The 22,835-nt window shown below is 39.6% G+C and overlaps 2 protein-coding genes across 5 annotated transcripts in view; both read right to left on the bottom strand.

The window, feature by feature from the left end:
- Positions 1 to 463: 463 nt before the first annotated feature.
- The window catches only part of LOC131313174 (DEAD-box ATP-dependent RNA helicase 1-like), a 46,878-nt gene continuing 24,506 nt past the window's right edge, over positions 464 to 22,835 (bottom strand). The window contains exons 10-11 of one of the 4 annotated variants that reach the window (XR_009196100.1): positions 5,550 to 5,614; positions 464 to 815 (exon numbers count right to left, since the gene is read on the bottom strand). The gene's annotated coding sequence lies outside the window, so the exon portion shown is untranslated. Of the gene's footprint in view, positions 816 to 1,868; positions 2,125 to 5,213; positions 5,615 to 22,835 lie in introns of those variants that run through there. The other 3 variants (XR_009196099.1, XR_009196103.1, XR_009196098.1) reach the window with 3 other exon arrangements.
- LOC131313895 (uncharacterized) lies at positions 10,925 to 12,354 on the bottom strand. Its single transcript, XM_058342392.1, has 3 exons — positions 11,949 to 12,354; positions 11,096 to 11,384; positions 10,925 to 10,955 (listed from the first exon to the last, which is right to left on the bottom strand). Exons 1-3 carry the CDS (start codon positions 12,352 to 12,354, stop codon positions 10,925 to 10,927), a joined length of 726 nt encoding a protein of 241 aa, XP_058198375.1.

Here is a 22,835-nt window from a genome sequence, read left to right on the forward strand (position 1 = left end):
AAATGTATCGTCAATAAATCATCATCAACCTCAAATCTAATCTTTGTCCAGAGGCAGGGCACGGAATAATTTTTCCTCCTAGGGTTGGATGTTCTACTGTACTAAAGTTAAACCGGAATTACGTTCAAGATAAGGCTCTAAACACCAAGCAATCACATTGCAAACGTGTCCAGTTTCTGCACAAGATCATGCGGACTATGCATATGCAAGTACACAGACTATACTTATATATACGGCAATATGAACTTTTGCATGCATTGGGTATCATCTCATGGAGATCATCCCTTAATAGGAATCTTATGTTAACATACTAGGTATCTGTATTTGTCACTCCCGTATACAAACAGGATCTTACTTTTCTCCATCTCTTATCCAGCAATGACCTGTACAAGTCGGTCTCTAAAGGGAACATGTGAGGATATAAAGTAGAAAGAACCAAGACTTTACTTCAGATGGACCACAATGACCAAGAAGCTTTTTCCATCTTTGGGTCCATTGACAAAAACAACATATCAGTATATAGAGACAGAGGGGGGAGAGAGAGAGGACACTGAATGACACTGTTGCATAAGCCACATTTGTCCAGTAGTCAAAAGTTTTGTTAAGAACTATGTGAAACTAATCTGCATGTGATTGTAGGACCATCGACAATTGCTGAATGATCGATTATCGTTTTCTTTGGTTACCCATCGAGGGTATACCGTAATATTAGTAGTTGATGTCTGCTCAATTTTCCAATTGTTTCACATACATTTGAACTCCGTAGGAGTGTCAGTATTCTCCAATCAAACTGAAGCTCCATTTATGCTATGCAACTTCTCAAATCGAAAGAATCAGAGTAAGCATGCATTAGCAAAAATCTCACAAAATCAAACACGTACACACATAAGGCACATATTAGCTAACAACTCAAGAGTCCATGATTACCAGAAATAGTAGCAGTTTTCTCTTCCAATATCAAAATTAATACTACTATGTCTTGAGGCAAACAGCCAAATGCAATATGCTGACTCGTTCGAGTTAAACAACAAAACATAGATCTTCAAACGCATCTCTCTCTCTCTCTCTCTCGATCTCTCTCTCGATGGTCCAATTGCTGATTCAAGCTACTAATCACGCAAGGAAGAGGTAAAATAACAGCAGCCTCTATGCACAGATTACGCCAACGATTTAGAATGTTTCTAATGTTACCCTAATTTTTTTGATCGGCGTTTCTAATGTTACCCTAAGCAATGCACTAGACGTATGGGGCCCACTAATAAACCGATTTCCTTCGTTTAAGACTAACAAATAAGTTATCAAAAGATGATAGTCATGCCAGAATTTTTCTCACCAAAGCAATTATCATGCAAGACTTATTCAGAACCAAAGGGAAAAAACGATAACCCAGATTGAAATAAGTAAACAAAACCTAGAGCAACAAATAATTATTTATTGACACACTTTATCCTTGTTACCTAAATCAGTCAACTCAGCCTTATATAGGAAGGCACCAGGAAACTTCTCACCTTTAAAATCAAGAATAACTCATGACATCAATGACAATATTTGGGGTTCACTAAATTTGATTGAGAATATGTGGGGTTCACTAAATTTGGTAATTGGCAAAAGGTTGCTAGTTTTGGTTATCTAAAGTCCAAAATTTGATTATTTCTAAGGAGATTGCTAAGTTTAATTATATCATTGTTAGCCATATTTTGCACAGATATTGTTAACTTAAGAAACGTATTACTTTTGATTGTCATTGTGGATAGCCTTAGGGCTGTGAGTGGTGGTTAAGGTCAGAATACACTAAAGAGCAATACTATTAATTGTTGAGGTAAGCTCCAAAAACTGAACTGAAAACAAAATCATCCAAAAACCACGTCAACCCACCATCAATAAAATTAACGATTACAATGGAACAATAAAACACTTCTTCAATACACTATATGGTAATCCGTAACAATTTAAGAACTTCACTCCTTCAAAGACCTTTTCCTTGAACACACTGAAACTGGCGAAATTAGTAGCCCTAATTGAGTAATGTCCTAGCTATTGGAAAGACAGATCACAAAGCAACCTTCCAACAAGGCCAGGGCAATGCGCCTTTCTTGGTTGCACCAACCAATGATTACCGTCTTACTGAATTGGGTTAGGGCCAGGTATGATTAGATTACAGTTGTGCTAGATTTATCGAGCTGAAAAACAGGACATCCATATTACTTTCTAACCAAGCTTGAAAATACCAACCCGAGAATCAAGTCATTCAACCTCAGCTCAACCCGCTAACCTACTTAATGTTGTGCTTTTATGGGAATCACACACAATATATACAAAGAAAAAACTCCGTATCTGTATTAATCAACTCAAACACAAATACATGAAAAAACCCTCAACACTCTGGTTCACTCACTCACTCTGTTTGCTACGTTCCACACCTCTCTCACTATCCTATACGCAGATGTATACAAAGGCCAAGGAAACAAATCAGTAAAGACAACGTGTGAGGTGGGTGAGAAGTGGTTGCCGTCACCTAAGAAAATAATCCTCTACATCTAACTCAAACCCACTTGGAAGGAACTTGACTGGCCAAGTCAACACTTAATCTAAGAAATTTACTAACTCAATATCTGAACATAAAATAGCGGTAGAACGATCCCAAGAAAAAGAGTCATTTAGTTGTTTTCAAATTTTACGGAATCCCAGCTATTTACGCAGGTTTTATGATCTTCTCTACCGGCTGTAGGAGGATCTGTCAATGAAAACGCAAATATTCGCAAATAGTAGTACTTCTCCTTGATAGGAACTTAACCTGCTTAGGCAAAGGCAACCCGTGTACGAAATGGATTTCTTGCACTTTCTTAACCAAATAGACATGCTCTCATGGAGTAATCTTAACCAAGCTTACCGCAACTCATTTTCAGAAGCTGGTGAAGCACGGAACAAATCAACTATCCAAACTAATGCAACCATCGGAACTCGAGGTTATTAATTGACACATGGCATCTAACCAGCCGCCCCCGGGAAGTTTGTAAAAAGTGAAAAATGGAAGCTTTCGATAACAACAAAGGAAAATCTTTGAGGGATATAAACTTTTCTACTCATGCATTGACACATTGCACCATTAGGTCCCACCCATCAGTGCAATATCACATATAGTCCCACAACTGAAATTCTATCCTTGAAGTGACTAGTTAACATCAAGGCCCGCACAATTAATACCAAAAGTAAGAGGCGGCACTAAAAGCTAAAACTGATTTAACTTGTGTGATTGGGACCAGTGACTAAACTTTAAGCCTTACCATGCCCTCACAAATCTTATCTAGTGGTTCCTTATAAATTCCATCCAAAGGGTGTGTGTCCTTGCTCATCCGCAACCTCACCTTCCTGTACAAAACACCCTCTCGACTTCCTCATCTCTTAGTGTCTTAGCTCCTAGTGTCATACACTTTACACCAATAAAATGGCAAATGCTCGCATTGCAAGGTTTGTCACTGAGGTAGCACCACCACAACTTGTGTGTGTCATGAGGCAAAGAGCATCAAAGGTTTTGGATACAATTAATGAAGAAGAGAGAGATATCAGCTCCAATGATTCTCTTTCTTCAACTCCAAAGAGTTCATCATCATCTTCTTGTTCTACCCCTACTTCTGCTTCATCTTCAAACGAAAACATATCTAAGGGCTTTGTCAAAGAGGTACAAAGCTATCTTGCAATATTTGGCCACTAAAGAGGTACAAAGCCCCTATCTCCAATGGGGTTTTCAGCAACACAGTTAAGTTGCAGTCTCTTCTGACTCAATTGCTTGGTTTTTACTCCCAAGTTACAGTGTGAGAAGATCTTGTATCAAAAGCCTTGGCGTGATATGACTGGACGGAATAAACCTACTATTTGTACAAGCAATAATATTATGGCCTGAGAGACTGGCTGTAACTTTCTTGTGTATACCTAGACGGTTTTCTGAAGAGTATTCGATCTGAGTAAATGATTTGATGTTTAAAATGTTCTTGCCTTGCTTCATTGCTGAATTAAAAGTATCAGATTGTCTCAGCTACAAAATAAGAGACCCTATCTACTTCCAAACAGCAAAATAAAAGGCATAGGCATAGGCATGGATTTGCTGAAATATGTTTTCATAGATGCCATTACAGCAAAATAAAAGGCATAGGCATGGATTTGCTGAAATATGTTTTCATAGATGCCATCAAATCAAAATTGTTTTGATAAGGAAATCAAAATTGTTACCCTATTGCTAGTGCAGCTAAGAAGAGTAAGCCACAACTTCCATCTTATTTTCTAGTGGTCAAAGCCTGCTATGACTATAGCAACACCTTTTCTTATCTTTTCTTTTCCATTGGTCAGAAAATACAACAGTGCAACCTAGACTGGGGGCAGCAGTATCATGATGAATACTAAAAATAAAAAAAATAAAAAAAGAATCATGCATTGAGAAATGTAGGACATGATTTGAACTCTAAGCAAGTAAGCAACCATCCTGGGAGTCAATACACTCAGGGATTATTTGGGAGGACGCCTGCAAGGCGTTGGTGTTCATTTAACAAATTTGCAGTCTAAAAGTGCAAATTTGCAGTCTAAATTCTCATTAGTGTTAGTGTTCATTTAATAATTTGCAGTCTAAATTTGTATGTAGCTTGCAAATTTGCACTTTTAGACTGCAAAGTTTACAAAAGTTCCTTTATTTGAAGTCTAAAAGTGCAAATTTGCAGTCTAAATTTTCTCTAGCTTTAGTGTTCATTTAACAAATTTGCAGTCTTACACACACACCCCCACCCGGCAGCCAGTCAACCTCCACACCCCCAGCTGTGTTACATCTATGATCTTTGGTCATATTTGACACCATCGTTAAGACTGGGATTAATTTCTTGTCGCATAAAGCTTGCAGGCTTGTTTCGCCTGTATATTACCCTTCAAGTTTGATGTGTTCCGCCTCCTTGAAAATGGACGCAGCCCACTGGAAATTCGGAGGACTCATGTTCGTAAAAGAGGATGATCACCTTTTCTTATCTTTTCTTTTCCATTGGTCAGAAAATACTAGACTGGGGGCAGTAGTATCATGATGAGTACTAAAAATTAAAAAAATTAAAAAAGAATCATGCATTGAGAAATGTATTACATGATTTGAACTCTAAGCAACCATCCTGGGAGTCGTACACTCAGCGATTATTTCGGAGGACGCCTGCAACCCTCGCTACACAAAACAAATCACAGACTAGAGATCAACATTCTAATTTAAAATACTCAACTTGACAGGCATTAAGTCAATTACCAATGTTCCCTCTGCAAAATTTGAAAAAAATTAGCCCTCTTCTTGTGGCCTTGATACTCATTTGTACCTAAGCATAAGTTGTTTGCAGCATGTACGAAAAAACTATCTAAAAGGATACTAGTCATTTTCAACATAATTGGTACCACTTTTAAGTTTTCGAGAACAGATTGATTTCCTTTTCTATATTCGTAAAGTTTGGTGCTGTAATATCATGAAGAACCCCAAGGGTGAGCTAACTCCAAAAACCCCTTCTGCGATCAGATTGCTGGCTGCAACTAACCTGCATGAAGCTGGAATCTCTAGTAGTCATCAGAATGCCCTACGACGGTGAATTTGTTCCCAGGCCTGACATGAGAAATTGAAAATATGAATAGCGCTTTCCCCAACCATTAGGAACATTACGTTTTGAACCAACACCTGTATGCCATTATTGAAGAATTCTAGTCAATCGAAGAGTCTATTTAAGTTTTCAAGAGTCTTCCTAGTTTTTAGGAGTCAATTGTCTTTATTTTTCATTAAGTTCTAATCTAGGAAAACTAAGTTTATTTTTCCTATGTTGGAGGGATGTTCCAACAAGTCCTATATATACACACACACACACCACGGATCCAGTGAGGGATCCCTTACCAGTCTACCGTGCGGAGCTCCCCTTTCCCGATCGAATTGCGATGATCCGAGCCGCTCAATATGTTCAGAACGTGATTTTAAGGGTACCCGCGAGAAATTAGCAAAAAAAATGATCGGGAAGGGCTTGATCCGAGCAGTTTTTACTGAACCGTTCAATAAAAAACTGCTCGGATCAAGCCTTTCCCGATCATTTTTTTTGCTGATTTCTCACGGGTACCCTTAAAATCACGTTCTGATCACTTTGAGCGGCTCGGATCGTCCCAATTCGATCGGAAAATGGGAGTCCCGCACGGTAAGCCCGTGCGGGATCCCTTAAGGGAACCTAACTATATATATATATATATATATATATATATATATAGTTAGGTTCCGGTGAGGGATCCCTCATTTTATTAAAATGCGGGACTCCCCTTCCCGATTGAATTTCGATGACGCCCTTCCCGGTCATTTTTTTTGCTGATTTCTCACGGGGACCCTTAAAATTACGTTCTGCACACATTGAACGGTTCGGATTTTCAAAATTTGATCGGGAAATGAAAGTCCCTCATTTTAACAAAATGAGGGATCCCTCACTTGAAAATTCCTATATATATATATATATATATATATATATATATATATATATATATATATATATATATATATATATATATATACTTTGCTATGAATGAAATGAGTAGTTTTTGAGTGTTGAATTAAAATAGCCTTTGGCTTGCGAGAAGATATTTCTTCTTGTTAACTCTTATCCTTCGGTGGATTCTGATAGGTGGCGAGTTCCCCGTTTTTGTATCTCTTAGGTGGATTCCTTAAGAGTGGTGAGCGGTCCCTAGCCCTGTATCCCTCGTTAAATCCTCAAGTGGTGTTAATCTGTATCCCGTTGGGTCCCTAACGTAGGTGGTGAGCTTTACCCTTTTATCCCTTTATAATTTTCTTTTCTTCCTTCCAAATTTCCGTCGTTAGAAGTTTTCAGACACACAGTGGGTACAAACACGAAGTAGGATAGGATCACAAAAGAGAGAGAATATTATTAACTTGCACTATCATGTGACTAACTTGGTTTACAACGGAGAGAGGCCTGGCTATTTATAGGCAGCCAAGACATCTACTTACATCACTACGTGCATCAGCATACAGTATTACAACATAGTTGACAAATACTATTTAAGCCAGGAAAGTAAAAACCTATAAAGCTAAGCCTAAAAAGCCTACAGCAAAAATACAACCTGCTGAGGACTTACGGACACCTGCTGAGGACTTACGGACAATAAAGTAAGATTACACTATTACACCATTGACAAGTAAACATAAATACAAACATCTGTATAGTAAACACTAATAATTTCACCCTTGCCGAAAAAGGCTGAAACTTTATTGTACGCAAAGGGACAGCTGGCTTGAACACATTGGTGTTATTCTGATTCACTCTTTCCAGAAGAGTCTTCAGTCCTGTCTGTGAGGTGATACTGATCTAAAAGATAGCGGATATTTTGGCGCCATTCTTCCGGATAAGTGTCATTGAATTTCCAATTTGCAGACTCATAATGGAGGAGAGATGAGGGGACCTCTATTAGTGCCAATCCATTAAGAGAACACATTGTTTGGGTCATGACAAGATAATTTCCACTGTTGATCCACAATCCTTGAGTCACTGGATATGTTGAAAGAAATATAGTGTGATACTCCTTTCGCCAAGTGATAGAACCATCTGGATTAGGGTGACTCCTGTTGTTACGACTTGTCCAGAAAGCAAACTGGAGATCTTCATCTGGATTGCAGGGGGTGCTTCTGAATTTTTGTTGCCAGAATGATATGCTTCCAAAGAGCAGGAGAAATTTCAGGAAGTAATCTTCAGGAGGACGGATCTGACTGAACGCTGCATGTGCCAAGTATACCAAGACGGCTGACTTATTAAAACAGACGCTTATAGTATAGACATCAACTAAATACCATAAGAGAAGATACGCTTCTTTCTTAAAATGAAAGACATTATGGTAAGAGATCTCAAACGGGGTAAGGAAAGGATAGACGGGATGAAAAGGTAGACCTTTTATGGGACACTCATCAAGACCATATTTAAATATACATAGATGTTGAAGGTTTTGACACATTTGAACACAACGAGAAAGAAGGGTTAACTCTAAAAGATAACACTGGAGGTGGACAGGAAAATTCACTGGATGGAAACAGGAAATCATGGGAAAACAACCAGGGACAAAGAAATGTGATTTTGATTTTGAAAACTGGTTGATTTCTTTTTTGAGTCTAGACAAAAAGTCTGGGAGGACATTTGTTTTTCCTTTTATGTGAACAGCATCAAAACTCCAATTGGAAAACCAATTTGCCCATCTGAGTAACTGTGCCTTTGGAAGGTGTTTCTGTTTGAACTTGAGCATGTTGGGAAAGCTCATCATATCAGTCTCAATAAGGAAATGATGACCGATTAGATGAAACTCAAACTTTTCAATACTCTTCTTGATTGCCAGAATTTCTTTGTAAGTGGAGTGGTAATGAAGTTCTGCTGTGGAGAAAGCACCACTCTTGTAACCACAAATTCTGCGCTTTTGTTCTGTATCTTCTTCCAAAAGAACTGCTCCCCAATACAGATCAGAGGCATCTGTCTGAAGTACTCTCTTCCCATTTGAAGGTATGGTTAAAGGTGGAAGGGTTTTGGCTAAGGTTTTGAGGTCTTTGATGGCTTTAGTGCAGTGGGTTGACCAGGGAGGAGGAATTTTCTTTAGTAGAGCTGAGAGAGGGGTACGGTATTGAGCAAGGTTGGGGATGAAATCAGCCATATAGTTAACAATTCCTAGAAATTGCTGAACCTGTTTGACTGTGAGGTTTTCATCTGAAAAGTGGTCAAGCTGGGAGGCTATATGAGGTTGGAGAGTATATTGACCTTTAGAGATATGCATCCCTAAAAAATCAATTTCTGGTTGGGCCAAAAGCATCTTCTTTTCTGAGAGCATAATGCCATGGGTTTGGACAAGGGAATGGAAAGTTTGTAGTAGAACAGCATGGGATTCAATATCTGGGGAGAAGAGTAAGATATCATCAATGTAGACAAGAGCTGTGGATAATATAGGAGCAAATACCCGAATCATGGCCTTTTGAAATAAAGATGGAGCTGTTTTAAGACCAAAGGGCATGACTGTCCACTGAAAGTGGTGATCTGGAATGCAAAATCCAGTTTTGGGACGATCATCGGGATGAATGCCAAGTTGCCAAAAACCTGCTTTCAAATCAAATTTTGAGAAAATCTGAGCTTTAGGCAAGTTTGCAAAAAGAACACTTCTTCGAGGAAGAGGGAACTTATTATCCTGCAAAAAATGATTAAGAGGCTGGTAATTGATAACCAGTCGGAGTTTTCCTCTTATCTGCTCTGTCCTTTTGTTTACATAGAATGCTTCACATGCCCACTGAGAGGTTGTGGGTTCAATCAAACTTTCTGACTGAAGTTGCTGGAGCTCCTGAAGAGCAAGTTGGTAATGTTCTGGGTTCATTCCATGATGTGTGGCTTTGGTGGGGTTAATATCTTCATTTTTCTTGAAAGGAAGGGAAATGAAGAAATCTGGGTTTTTCCAAAGCGGGTTGGAACATTTGGTGAGGAACTGGGAATGGGTTTCAGCACAAGAGGTTTGGATTATGGCTTCTTTTATGGAGGAAAAGGTTTTTATGCTGAAAAGGTTTGGTTGAGTGGTCCAGGGTAACAAATAGTTTTTGTATTTCAATCCTTTTTTGAGCCATGAAACTTTGCTGAGATTTTGGAGGATATCAAAGCCTAACAGTAAATCTTTTCCTGGGAGATCAGAACCATAGACTTGGTGTTTTATGGTGTATCCAGGGAAAAGTTGAATGATAATAGGCTTACTGATTAGAGAGATGACAAAAGTTTCTCCATTGGCTGCTGTAAAGGGTCGGAAACATGACTGCCAGTAGGACCTGGGAAGAATTGCTGGGTTGAGGATGGAGGCTGCTGCACCAGTATCAAAGAAAGCGATAACTGGTATGGGTTTTTCATATTTTCCAAGTAAGATCTGGACCTTGGCTAAAGGTTGAGCTAGCATGATATTTGGAAAACAGAGTGTTTGGATTTCATAGGGGAAGGAATCAGATTCATCAGGGAGATCATCTAGATCATCTGATTCTGAAGAGGAATCATCAAAAGTGAATGCCAGGACGGCATCATCTGTTGCTTCATCTTCGATGGAAAATAGGGACTCAACATCAGCATCTTCGAGATCACCATTAATGAGAGCCAAAGAGTTCATCATCTTGTCTCTAGCTGCTTTGTTGGGACACTGTTTCGCATAGTGCCCTTTCTTTCCACATATGTAGCAGCGATCAGACTTTCGCTGTCCTCTGAACTTTTTCTTCTTAAAGAATTTCCATTTCTTCTTTCGTGAGAACTTGCGAGACTTGAAGGACTTGGGGAACCTGCCAGGAGATTGAAACTTCCATTTCTGAAAGTGTTTAGACTTCCGGTGTGAAGGACGGCAAGTGCACTTCTTGTCTTTACACTTTATGGATAAGTCTGGCCGATCACAAGCTTTGCCAAGAAGTTTTCCTTGTTCTTCAAGAGTTCTGAGGAATTTCTGATGATTGCACAGTTTCTCTAAAGCAATCAAAGAGTGTTGATAAATACCGCCAAGAGAAATTGAGTTCAGCGTTAATCCTTTTGTCTGGAGGAGCCTTGTTGTCTCATTTCCCAATGGTTCAGGAAGGGAATTGAGAAAAGCTTGCTTGAGATTAACATCATCCATTCCGTTGAGAAGATAAAATCTCTGAGACATACGGTCATAGTGAGTCTCAAGATCTTTCCGTTTGAATGAACAGCATCTCATGCTGAGGTATTCTTCTCGAACGAATTCCTTGGTGTTGTTGTGGTCTCCAAGAAACTCAGTATGGAGGACTGAAATAAATTGGTCAAGTGTTGGCAGCTGCTTGAGTTGTAGCTGTCGGTATTCACCGAGAGCTAAGAACCATTGACGGAGACGGCCAAGAAATTTTGCTGTACACTTAGTAATGACATTACTTAGTGTAGCATTTGGAGAAAGCATAGCTGCAGTACACCAGGCATGAATCTCATAGAGTTTATCCAACCATTTTGAGGGGGGAATGGTATCAAAAGAGAAACCTTGGGTATGGATATTGGCATGGGAGAAGGAATCAAAGGTTGGAATTTCTGGAGGTGTTTCAAACTCAGGATCCTCTTCAATGATAGGAGGGTCCTCAACATCCTCTTCTGGGTTTTCAGGGTTCATCATGAAAACATGAGGAGTCGGTATAGAATCAGTAGATTCAATATCTGAATCAGATTCGATGGTTGGTTCGGGAGATGGGGTTTCAGGCATGGTGGCTAGGGTATGTAGCAAGGTGGAGATTGGATTGTTAGAAGGACTAACAACTGGCTGGACCATTAATTGAGGTGCTTTGGAATTTGGGTTAGATGGTGGATCTGTTGGTCTAGAAGAAGTGGAGGTAACCGGTGCTGTAGTAGAGGTGGATGGTGGAGATATGACAACTGGAGGTTGGGTAGGTTTTATCTGGGGCTTTGGGAAAGGAAGTTTTGGTGGAGATGGTCTTTTTGGTGGAGGAAGGAAAGCCGACGGGCTTCCAAAGAGACTGGAGCTTGAATCACCAAATATTGAGGTAGGGTTTAAAGGTAAGGGTTGAGACATTTGAGGATACCCAGAGAAACTTTGTTGGGGATAAGTTGAGAACATATCAAATGGATTTTTCTGTTGAGAATACTGCTGAGCCTGGAGTGAGTGAAGCTGGTTCTTGAGATGCTTCATTTCAGCATCCTTTTGGGAAAAAGCTGCTGAAAATGCTTGGTTGGCATAAGCCATCTGAAGGAGTTCCTGGTGAACATGTTGGATTTTCTGCTGCAAATCTCTGATAAGAAGTTCTAATGTTGACAACTTCTTATGGACAACATTTTCCAAATTTTGCTGAGAGTTAGCAATTCTTTGGAGAATTTGATTTTGTGCTAGAGAATTTGCTGATTGCCAATTTATGGCTGCTTCTGCTGCTGATACTGCTTTAGTACTACCATCAGGGTGAATGGTAGTTGAATCAAGAATCTTATGACGGTGAGTGGTTCTTTCTTGAGGGTTATGATATTCCAATGGAGGAAAATCTGCATCAGTGAAAGATGGGGATGAGGTGAACATGAAACAACCACTGGGTTGAGCTGAAGGGTCATTTTTGGATGGTAACTTTGGAGAAGGTGGAGATTTACAAGGTATAGGAGTTGACTGGGGTGACTGAGGACAAATGGGACAAGGATTGTCAGACTCATCATTGTCATCTAGAAAACTTTCTTCGGAACATTCATCACAGTTACAGGCATCAAAGTAACAATGACCTGTTTCTGGGTGCTTGAAATAGAAGACTGGAAGACCACTAGATTGAAAATATTTAATTGGAGGTTCTGGTTTAGAACCATCAACAAACATGTCAATCCTTGAGGGAAAGATGACTGGATTGGTTGCAGGTGAGGCAGACGTTTCTCTTGGGAAAGAAATTTCTACCGTGCCATCGGGTTTGGTTTCAAAAAGTGGGTTTGAAGATTGGACAGGTATGGGCTGGTGTTGGTTATTCTCAAAAGCTGTAACCCATTTTTCTGGGAGAAGCTTAAGAAGTTCAGATCTGGAAATTTGTCGGGGTACATGAACACACGAAGCTTGGTGAGGTGCGTTGACAGTTAGGAAAAGGGCTTCATCTGTGGAGGAGGGTAAGGACATGTCAAAGGCATGGTTTTGAAGTCGGTAGGCCATTTGGTAGTGAAGGGTTGCAGCATATGTAGTGGAGATTTGGGAGGCACCACCAATTTGGACTTGAACTTTTAGAGCTGAGAGCAGATGAGGATCTGCTAGTGGCATGTTGAAGTTGGGGTAAAAGGTAAGATGACAGTTCCAGCATTTAAAGTGGTTTGGACCGTGGCAATACATGCATGCTGATACTTCATAAACCTAGTATCAACCAGAGCAATTCTGGAAGTAATAGGTAAACCTTTTCTGCCATGGAAAGTAACGGCCAATCTGATTGCTCCAAAGTGAAGATGGGTAAATCCTTGTTGTTGCCAAATGCGAGGCAAGTCAACTGGGATTTCTAGAGGTAAAAGCTGTTCAGCTTCTGTAGCTGCTATGAAGCACTGATCAAACTTAGAGGCTTGGACATACTCTTTTACTGAGGTTGGACGCTTTGTAGAGAAGAGTTGGGTGACTGTCTTTTTTACAGAGGTTTGTGGACGGACAAAAGCATTATATGGGTTGAGGAAAGGAAGATCAGTAAGAGGAACCTTACTGTCGTCAGGAAGATACTCAAACTCATAGAGGTACTCAAGATTAGAAGAAGAAGTAGAATTTCTACTGGTAGATGAACTTGAAGAGACTAGAGAAGATGTGGTAGGGGAATTAGGTGAAAGCCAACGGTTCATTTAAGATAAAGGCTCTGGGTCCTTCACTTCCTCATACAATAAATTTTTTCTTTTAACTGTAAAATCTTCAACTAATTTTGATTAACAAAATTTCTGTATACTAGGGTAGATAAACCGAGACAAACTGCTTTCTCTGAAGCCAAACGTCTCAAGGTACTTTAACCCACTGATACAAGAATTTTTTTCAATCAAAACAGTTAGTGAAGTTTCTGGTGTGGAAGATCCTTAGAAGGCAACCACAGAGCATACGCTTCAATTTCTTTTTTAGAAAAAATTTACCGTAGTATTGAAAAAGAAGTTCCCAGAGGAGGGGGTTTAAGCTAGAATGAAAGACATGGCTTTGATACCAAGTTTTCAGACACACAGTGGGTACAAACACGAAGTAGGATAGGATCACAAAAGAGAGAGAATATTATTAAGAAAAGGACCGGTTTGGAATCGGGGTAAAAGAAAATCTTTTGGTAAGTCCAAGAAGCCAAAATTCTTCTCTAAAAAGGGCAGGAAGAGGAAAAAACCCTCCGCACCCCCTAAGAAGGATGCTGCTTCATGCAAATGCTTCATTTGCAATCAGCTAGGTCACTATGCTAATCGTTGTCCCAAACGAGGAAGCAGTGAACAGGCAAAACTCATCGAAGACTTTGAAGTCTATCCAATCGATGAATATGAACTTGATAGTGATGACACTGTCTACGAGTTCGACCACTGGACAGATGAGGATACTTCATCTAACTACGAAAGTAGTAATGCCAGTTCCGAGGATCTGATGAACAGACTTGAATGTCTGGACATATAAGATACACGGATGATGTCACGGAAACAAACCCCGAAGTACTCACAAGGTACAGGGAGTTTTGTTCTCTACGTGATCCCAGAACACCTGGTCATGCTCATTGGAAGGGTAAAACCGACCTTGAAGTTATGAACTCAGCCAGGAAACGTGTCTGGTATATAAAACTTCAGGATAGGCCTTTGGCCGGTCAAGAAGCTGAAGTACCTTTAGCTTGCCATAGTGTCCAAATGGATATCTTACAAAAGCAGCTAGAGTTAAAGCAATTGGAATTGCAAATATTGCAATTACAACTGGAGAATAAAAAGAAAGTGGAAGATAAACCAATCAAAGAAAAATTGGTTCAACCACCTTCTCCTTCTCTAACAATTGCGCAACCATATCCTTCTGACGATTCTTATGAGGGTGACACCGAAGAATCTGAATCAGATGAAGAATATGAGTCGTATTTCCCTGAGGAAAACGATAACGAATCTGAGGATACTTCAGAATCGGAACCATCACAGTCAGATGACGATTATACGTCTAAATCTGATGATGATGAGGTTGATTTCATAAAAGAAGCTGAACCAGCATTTTCCATAGGAAAAGCTACAGGGGTTCGTTTCTTTGAAACAACTATCCACGCTCAAGGACATAATGACTATACAGTCAGTGCTCTTTACGACACTGGATGTACATTAAATCTTGCTCGTGAGGAAGTATTGCCTCCTGAACTATGGATTCAGGGTCCAGCTAAGTCTTTGACTTATGCAAATTCGGCAACTTCTACCATTGATCGATGGGCACCAAACGTGCAAGTAACTCTTGGAATCCAAGTGTTTACTATCGATTTCTGGCAACACAATTTAATGCGATATGAGATTATCATAGGTAACTCATTTTGGTCTTCCAATGGCCCATTAATTGTGTATGACGATACAATTATCCTTCGCGATAACAATATTGTTCGTCTTAATAAAAAGCCTACGGAATTTATTCCTCAATGGCTAGCATCAGAAGTAAACGCGCTGAAAAGTGGTGAATATCACCCTACAAAAGCCGGAATTCAGGAAACTATCACTCACGTGAGACAGTTACTGAATAAAAACTTCTCGAGTAACCCTTTGGCGATGAGCAACCCTTCTCACCCAAAGTGTAAAATTACTCTCATGCCAAAGGATACCTTGGCAATACGCAATCTTAAAATTCCAATAAGGATAAAACCTTATCCCGCATCACCGGATGGAATACGAGATATGCAAGAACATATCAAAGAGGCCATGGACCTTTCTTTAATAAGAAAGAGTACATCTGAATGGTCATCTCCCGCTTTCATTATGGTTAACCATAGTGAAGAAAAGCGAGGCAAATCAAGAATGGTCATTGATTATACTAAGTTAAACTTATGTATAATTAAAGACAGCTATAGAATCCCTAACAAGGATGAGCTATTCTTGAAGCTTAGAAATACTAAGTATTTCTCCAAGATGGATTGTAAGTCCGGATTCTTCCAAGTAAAAATGGAAGAAGACTGCATTCATTACACTGCCTTCAGTACTCCCATAGGGACCTACGAATGGTTAGTAATGCCAATGGGATTGGCAAATGCCCCAAGCATCTTTCAAAGAAAAATGGACGATGCACTTCAAAACCATATGGATTACTGTATGATATATATTGACGATATTCTTGTTTTTAGCAGAAATGCAGAAGAACACAAGAAGCACCTAATCGCAGTTGCAGAGACATTGCGAAATGAAGGTATCATCATCAGTGAGAAAAAGGCAGAATTCTTCAAAACCAAAATCGAGTTTCTAGGAATAGAAATCGAAGACGGAGAAATAATCCTGCAGCCACACATTCTCACCAAAGTCAGAGACTTTCCAGAACAGATCAGTGACAAGAAGGAACTACAACAATTCCTTGGCATAATCAACTATGCTTCGTCAACTTATCTGCCTTTTATAGCTGAGCTACGGAAACCGTTGCAAAACAAGCTTAAGAAAGGAACACCTTGGTCGTGGAATATCCAAGACACTGAATGCGTCAGACGCATCAAACAAGAGTGCACAAAAATGCCTACTCTCACTCTGCCCAAGAATGGTGACAAGATACTTGTAACCACAGATGCAAGTGATATTGGCTGGGCTGGAGCTCTCCAATTCTACCAACTTTTGGAAGATGGAAACTACAGCAAAACCCTTAAAATTGCCAGATACGCAAATGGTACCTGGAACGACACTGAGCGAAGATGGAACACCTTCGACAAGGAGCTCAGAGCCATCAAAAATGTTTTGAAAAAATTCAGAATATTTTTATGGAATCCATTTATCCTACAAACTGACTCAAAACCAGTTATCGGATTTTTGGAAAAGAAAGAGATTCAAAAAGATCGATCTGACAAACAGATTCGAGATAAGATCTCTATCATGTCATACGAAGATCGTATGACCATTCAACATATCTCTGGTGCAAGAAATTTCATCGCAGATGTGTTAACTCGACAATTAGCTGCATCAAACACGAACACAGCACATTGTAGTGAAGAAGATATTTCTAACTCTGCTCATTGTTCAGTTTCAGCTATTGACTCGGAAATGGAAGGTCCCAACCACGAAAAGGAGATCCTCCAGATGAAACTTCAGCTAGCCCAGCTCGAAGCTGAAAAAATGAAGTTAATGACTCAAGAGGCTAATAAGCCCATAATAAGTCAAGAGGCTAATAAGCCCAAACTTCCCCCTCACAGCTATAAACAAGCTGTGGAAGCAACTGCCAAACTTGTGCCATTAGGCCCGAAGAAAGCAGCCCAACAAGCAGCCTCTCGAAAGGCCCAACCCTCTCAAAAGGGTATATTCATCCATGAGCCCACTGCTATGGAAATCCAAATGCCCGAGCCCACTGGCAAAGGCAAAAGCCCATTGCAGCCCAAAATGAAATTTGACCCAAAAAGCCCAGATATTAGAAAGGCCAAATTTCAGGCTCGTTTATCCAAGAGACCCTTCAACATCTTGGATCACATGAATAGCGAGCACAACCATAGGTTGGCCGTATCAAATCCTCTCTCTCTGGAACCTCAGATTGATGACTCAGGCCCATCCATACAAGCCGGGTTAAAAATCAAAAAATGGAAAAGGTCCAGCAGAAGATCTATCACCAAAGAACAAAATGAGATAATTACTCTCGTGTTCACTCAAACTGGTGATTCTGCTATATGCAGAACTATTGAGGATGAGTTCTTTCGCCTCAATAAAATGACCCAATCAAATGGCATTAACATTCGTGTCAAAAATGCCAGCTCTTTTGAAAAAATTATTTTTAAAGAGGAAATTGATTTGGAAAATTGGGATAAAGAAGCCCCAATAATTTGGGAAAAATTTGGACACCAAATCATCCCAAAATTTTTTGGTCTATATGAAAGATGGAATTTATTCCACAGAAATATAGCCACCAACAATTGGAGCTATTTCCTCGAAACATGTTTTCAAAAAACTAACAAACTTGCTTTCGAAGAAAATGCTATGATCTTTCAAGAAAAGATATACATTACTAAAGAAATCGAGTCTCATATGTTTCTCGAAATTCTTGACTATGGTTTTCTTGGGGGAATCAAAATCCCATTCGAAGGAAAAATCCAAAAAATGATCGAACACTGTTCCAGTAGTGTGAAGGAGTTCATCAACTTTGTGATTAATACCCTAGAACAAAGAGAGATAACACTCTCTGGCTATGGTATACAGGTTATTTCAGCAGCACCACTCTACGTTTTCAACAGATGGCGTACGATACAGGATTTTTACAACAATCCTCCTGCTGTTCATCCAAGTCTCCATTTATTCAAAGAAAGTAATGAATGGATCGACACGATCGAAGATAACTACAAATCCTCTCCAAGTATGGGAATTAATTCTCAAGAAAGAGGAATAGGAATTCAAAAAATTAATGATGAATTGGGCAACCAAAGTCAGCATTATGTTTGGAAAGACGACGAAAGATTCGTTTTCTTTGCACACCAAGAATGGCCAAGAATCAAAATCCACTATCTTTGCTTAGAGGACAAGATTTTTGCAAAGCAGATGTTGCGGACCCCATCTCCACCGAAAGATGCTACTTTTGACTCGGATACTGAGCAAGAAGACATCAACAGTGAAGAAATGGCCGACAATCCAGACTGTGAGCCATGTGAAGAGATTCCCACCACTAACATAATGTAGTGGAGTCACTATTCACCTTTTGACCCATAGGGTCATGCTTTATGCTTTCGGTGTGGCGTGCTTTCCTTTTGAGCTGTAACACTAAGTGGGGGTTCCCACCATGTGAGCCTTAGCTCAGGGCATCTAGGTCCTCTCCTATTTAAGGAGAGCAGGTTTTCTCTTACAGATAATCCGATTTTAGAGCTTTCTCTCTCTCTCTAAAAAAAAAAAAAAAAAAAAAATCAAAGTGTTCTTGTAAGGTATGTGTGAGTAGTCCTCTAGGGGCTCCGATGGGGGCTCTGAAGGCAAGAGCATAGTAGCTCATATCTATGTAAGTCGTTTGTTTTGAATAAATTTCAGGTTTAATAACTACTTTTGTTCTTGTACTACTTGTGTTATGTCTATGAGTTTAAAGGGTTATTGCTAAGGCTTAATTTGGTTTGGCCCCTGTATGATTGTCAGAACAAAAATTTATTTTTGAAACGCCCAAAGATTTTCATGGCAACAAAACACCATATTCTACCAGAAGTCTTTTAAAAATGCCGCCCCTGTTGATAGCACCGCCGCTCTGCCGCCTCCGCTTTAGTCGCCGCGATGGACAGCATAGACGTTTTAGGAACAGGCTTCAGGCAACGCTTTTATGAAAATGGCAAAACTTAAAGACGGGTATTCGAATAAGGTTTTGACCAAAAACCCATAGGGTGCCAGAGTTCTGAGGATCAGTTGTTCTTTTATAAATTTTTGGCAGTATAAGACCATTAACCAAATATTAGCCAAAGCCTTTCAATCTCTCGATAGACCTATACACATAGTATTTTTACAAAAGATTTCTAGTTATTCGAAGTTTATGTCAAAATAAAACTTCCTTTTCATAGTAGAGCTTCTTATTCGCTCCTAGTAAGTCCTTTATGACAAAGAGCCATATCCCATGGAGTACCCCGTTCTTTCATCTATTGCATAAACACCACTTGCATATAGTATCATGCATTTGAAATGAAGATCATTTCAAGAAAATCCCTTAAAATAAGGGAAAACCATGCTCCAAAGGAGCAAATACGGGCCAACCCGACCAGATCCTGCCGGCCAAACGACGGTCAGAAATGGTATCAGATCCTCATCCATAGGTTCGTTTTTGACATTGACTGTGCCTCCATATCTTTTGTTCCAAAGATGTTTGCTTCGCTCGTAAGCGGTATAATCATCTTGGACTAATATGGGTTTCTTCTTATGCCTCCTTTTAGGGTTTTTACCCTTAAAGGTCTGAGCATTAACCTCTTCCTCTGGAAGTGGTGATTCGTCATGATCAATGTTGTTGACCTCGAATCTCTCAGGAAAGTAACCATAGTCTATCGGATATTCCAATATACTGGTTACAAGGCATAGTTCCTCGCAGACGTTTTTTCCATTATCCCAGTCAGTATCCAACTGTGATTTTAATACCTTTAGATTTACATCTAATGGTAATCCAAGTCTGGCTAATTCCTTCTGGTAATTAGTCATATTAGATTGGAAAAATCCATCGTGGAGTGATTTCTCGAAGATACTGATCCTCTGGATCTAGTAGGCTTCTTTAATCTTACATTGAGACCATCTTTGGTATCAATGCTGTATTCAACTTCAGTAGATGTTTCTACTGTGAGGGAAGGTGCCCTTCTTTTGAATACAAAATCTAAGTCATAAGTAAGCTCATCAACCGGTATAGGTTGGGGAATAGCTTCAGGACCAATATTCGATCCTTTGATTATGACTGATTTGCCCCGAGATAAACCATATTGATCTATCCCTGAGTCAGAACGTTTTCTATATGGCTTGCCCATTTGGTTCCAAGACATATAGGTTCTAACTTCAACTGCTAAAGCCTTGGATCCTTCCAATAACTTTACAGTGGGTTTTATATGCAATGCTAGTGCATCTTCGAGATTAGCATCCATTATCGACAACGTATTGTCCAGGAATATCTCGGTGTATGTAGCTCCAGAAAACAAATTGGTAGTGTAGAGACCTATCACTCCTTGTTTTGGATCTGACATACGTTCATCAATGAGGTATATTTGCAGAGGGATGTTAACTCCTGCATTACCCAGCCATTTGACTGTCAGCTGTATTGCTGATACATTGATATAGCCATAGCTAGGACAATCCTTTCGGATTTCATCTTCTATGATTACCGGTATCCGAATATAATCATTTGAAGTGTAGTCCTTGATGTTTATTTTAAACATCCGAATGGCTTTATCTTTCTTTGCCCGATTTACTTCATATAGCGCCGCCTCAGGGATCTGACATGCTTTGAAGTTGCTAGCATCATCTACCTCTTGGTAGGTGAGCTTGCCATAAACCTGGTATCCAGGCTTGGGCTTTTCTCTTACCAAAAGTCTTTGGAATTTTCCCAATAGACTCATTTTCTTTGGTAAGGAACATCCATCCAAGCATATGCCTTGGGCTTCCTCAGGGTAGCACCAAATTCTGGCAATAGAGGCTTGTTACCACCTGAGGTTCCTATGGAACCTACGGCTTTCTTTACTTCATCAAGATCTTTCTCCACATGGGATAGATCGAGATGTTTCATACCGTCTTCGATTTGCTTGACCATAGGTCCAGTATCAAATCGGGGATTGGTGGTTTTATTTTTCAAATCATCTACAATATCAACAAGAGTATTGATGGAGATATTACTATCATTCAATACTTTTACTGCGGTAGTTATCTGGTTTCCAGATTGCTCCATAGCAGTTAATGCTTTGTTGATTGTAGTAGTGGTTTGAGTTACGTCAACTTGTTTGAAATTGACAAACTCTTGTTTCAGAGTGCTTATCTCATCAAGGATTTCCTTGAGAATTTCTCTGTTTTTATCCACTTCGCAGAAGGTATATGTTATCAAAAACTGATTAGATCGTATCAATCTTTCAGTTCTTAATGTACTTTCTTTTGCGCTTGATTTGACCAAGGTATCATCTGCTATACTTATGGCAAAGTTTTGATCTCCTGTTCCGTGATAATCGGACAGTAGTTCTTTTGCCTTAAGTGCATAGAGTTTTGCATTAGCATCCATGGTAGCCATATCTTGGCTCCTGTAGGAATTATCGCTATTGCTCATCTAAGCCAGATTTTAACCTTTTCAAGGACTCCAGTGGTAGCGGCTAAGGTATCCTTAACCTCTTTAACCAAAGGTAAGAGTTCTCCGTTAATCCTCAGGATTTCTTTAGAGTTCTCTTCTGTCCTTAACTCTGTGGGTTTTGGGTTATCCGGATCAAATTTGATCTCTGAGATAGCCTCCCTTAGAGTATAGTGAAGTTTATGAAGCTCGAGGCTTACTTCACCCATATGGTCTTGGTTTGCTTTAAGCATAGAAGCCTGAATCAGTCCAGGGTTCATAGCTTTGACCATTGTTACCATATCTTTGATTTGGACTGAAGTTTGACGTTGAATCATTTCAAGGTCTTTAACTCTGTCGCAAAGATTGGCAATAGCGTCATTGCTCGTACTATCGCTAGTAGAGCTACCTGGGGTATTGGGAAGTCTGTCCCTTAACCTTTCCAAGACGTTATACATCTTTTCATTCCAGGCTTCAAAGTCGCTAGCTTTGATTGATCTAGACTTGAGATCATTAATCTTCTTTTTGAGCTTTTCATAGCTTCCTATGGAAGTTTGATTGATGCTTAGCATCTGCTCTGAAGATTTGTCTACAGCAGCACTAAATCCAATAATCAAGAGATCCACAATGACGTTAGTCATACGGATTATATCCTGATTAGAGAAAGTTGTACTGTGCAACTTGTGAGGATGTATGCATCCTTCAGAAGCTATAGGGCAGTAGTTAACTGTCCACCAAGAATTTTGATCTTGGTTTGGAGCTTCCACTAGGCGTCTTAGGCCTTGCAAGATTTCTCCAATCATGATCAATATTCAATCAAGATGTGGAAAGAGAAATTGCTTGAAGTCCCTTGCCCAATTGACATTATTAACATCAATAGTAGGTCTCCTACTATTGCCTATACCACCATTTCTGATGGATAGCTTGTTAAGCATGTCTTGCACTATTCGATCGAGTGTGAGATTTGCACATCCCGCGATAGGCATTTCATCAAGATGATATTCATCTTGGTTTATCTCATTGTGTTCCACGTTTCTTTTATAGACCAGTTCATGATCTATGAGGAACTTGAGATATTTGCTGTACTGTTCGTCGCATAAGCGGTATACAGTTTTAGCGTCTTCATCGGCGTCTTCAAACCATTGGGTTGCTGGATTTATCCTGTGCTTGATAAGATTCATAGCAAACTGAGCAACACCAATATAATGTAAAGCTCTTTTTCCTTCGTCATTAGGAAAATAAAGAGTATTATTTGTTTGAACAGCCCAAGGAGGATTTAGCCATGTTTTGGCGTAAGCCCTATAAAAGGCATGATCATTTTCATGTCCATGCAAAGCCCAGTGAGTAGTTAGCTCCTTGGCCTCTTGCAGCATAGCTGCTCGCATGTGGTCTGCCATTTGTTTTATTTTAAAACAAAAATTCTCCTTGTTGTAGAAACAGTGCAA

The sequence above is a fragment of the Rhododendron vialii genome, chromosome 13a, assembly GCF_030253575.1.
Source record: "Rhododendron vialii isolate Sample 1 chromosome 13a, ASM3025357v1".
Taxonomy (NCBI): Eukaryota; Viridiplantae; Streptophyta; class Magnoliopsida; order Ericales; family Ericaceae; genus Rhododendron; species Rhododendron vialii.